The 1,542-nt window shown below is 36.9% G+C and overlaps 1 protein-coding gene across 1 annotated transcript; it reads right to left on the reverse strand.

Moving 5' to 3' along the window:
* Window positions 1-1,175, reverse strand: LOC147867754 (uncharacterized). The gene is made up of 2 exons (XM_087315561.1): window positions 415-1,175; window positions 1-285 (listed from the first exon to the last, which is right to left on the reverse strand). Exons 1-2 carry the CDS (start codon window positions 1,113-1,115, stop codon window positions 177-179), a joined length of 810 nt encoding a protein of 269 aa, XP_087171687.1. The 5' UTR covers window positions 1,116-1,175; the 3' UTR covers window positions 1-176.
* Window positions 1,176-1,542: the final 367 nt, after the last annotated feature.

The following is a 1,542-nucleotide window of genomic DNA, read 5'->3' on the forward strand; positions in this document are numbered from 1 at the left end:
TTGAGATGCAAAAGAAACCAAAAATGATTATAGCTTAACATCTTTATATACAAAGAGCTATCAAGTGTTTCAAGAGGATCCATGATGTATTGGAACCACCTCAATCCATATACATGTGTTCACATGCGGAATCCGCAAATCGAAAGAGAAGATTTGCCTAAACATATCAAAACAAATTATGTCGCAAGAAGCAACATTGGAAGTGGTGGTAGTGAAGATTCCATCTTTCCTTCATCGTCTTCTTCAGCATCCCATAAAAATGAAGCATAAGAAGCCATAACATAGCTGCAAAAATTAGAGTAGACTGGTCCTTTAGCAACTTCATTATTGAGTGTGTATCTACATAAAATAATAATGTAGATCTAAAGATTTATCAAGTCTGGTTCATACATATATACATACATGCATACATACCAATCATCAGGGGAAGACTGGATAGCTTTATCATAGTACAATTCTGCTCGTTCACGATCTTTACGAGTATCCCATTGGATCTCGGCATACCGAGCGAGAATCTCACCATCATTGGGATCTGCAAGTATGGCCCTTTCATATAACTCTTCACATTTCCTAGCATTTTCTTTATTACTAGAGTACTTGTACATGAACTCTCCATAGTTCCTAAGAAGCAAGGGGTTGTTCGGATCTTCTTTCAATAGTGCTTGATAATAATTCTTCCTAATTATGAATTCATCATCATTATCATCATCATCATCATCTTTACTTGTCTTCGTAAAGCCATGATCGAAATTACCACCCCCATTATTATCACTACTTAATGCTAAGCTAAGCAACTTTGGTTTGCTACTCTCCCTTGATAGATCTAATGTTAGATCATAGCTAGTTGCATGCTCATTATTACTAAGCTTGCTACTAAAATAATTGTCATTATTAAAGCATGAATGTAAGTCTGGTTGGGATTGAGCTCTACTCATTAAACAATGAAGAGGGACCTTCAAATTTATATGATCTAATGAGGGTTGAATATTTAAAGAGGAATTAGAGGGAGAGAGGGAAAATTGAGATACAATATACTCATGGGTACTTGTATGCTCAACGTGTGATAAGAAAGAGTTAATAACACCACTTGGTGCAGAGGAACTCCTAAGAAGCATATTGGTTAGAGAGCGAGAGAGAGAGAATGTGTGTGTTGTGCCTTACACCTTAAGGGAGAACTCTTGATGGCTTTATGTAAGAATCCTTTTATATGAAATGGTACAAATTCATTTGTTTTGCAATTTGACATAAATTGCTTGGTGCAAGTGGACACACACCACTTTAAAAGCTGAAACTCCTTTTGCATCAATTTGATACCAACCGTTGGTCATCAACTTGTATTCATCGATGAAAACTTGTCAATATCATTCACTATGAGACAATCAGTGTAACAAGAAGCACACATTCATTAGAATATAATGATCTCTCTCCCTTCCTTCCCCCCAGGGCCCACCCCCCAAAAAACCTGCCCTCCAGGATAGATTCATTGAGAGAAAGACCAAAATCACCCTTCTTACTAGGGGCCATAACAATGTCTATATGCAC

The sequence above is a fragment of the Azolla caroliniana genome, unplaced genomic scaffold (assembly GCF_043228905.1).
Source record: "Azolla caroliniana isolate FFs.n. ecotype wild unplaced genomic scaffold, voAzoCaro1.0.p SCAF_2, whole genome shotgun sequence".
NCBI classification, from domain to species: Eukaryota; Viridiplantae; Streptophyta; class Polypodiopsida; order Salviniales; family Salviniaceae; genus Azolla; species Azolla caroliniana.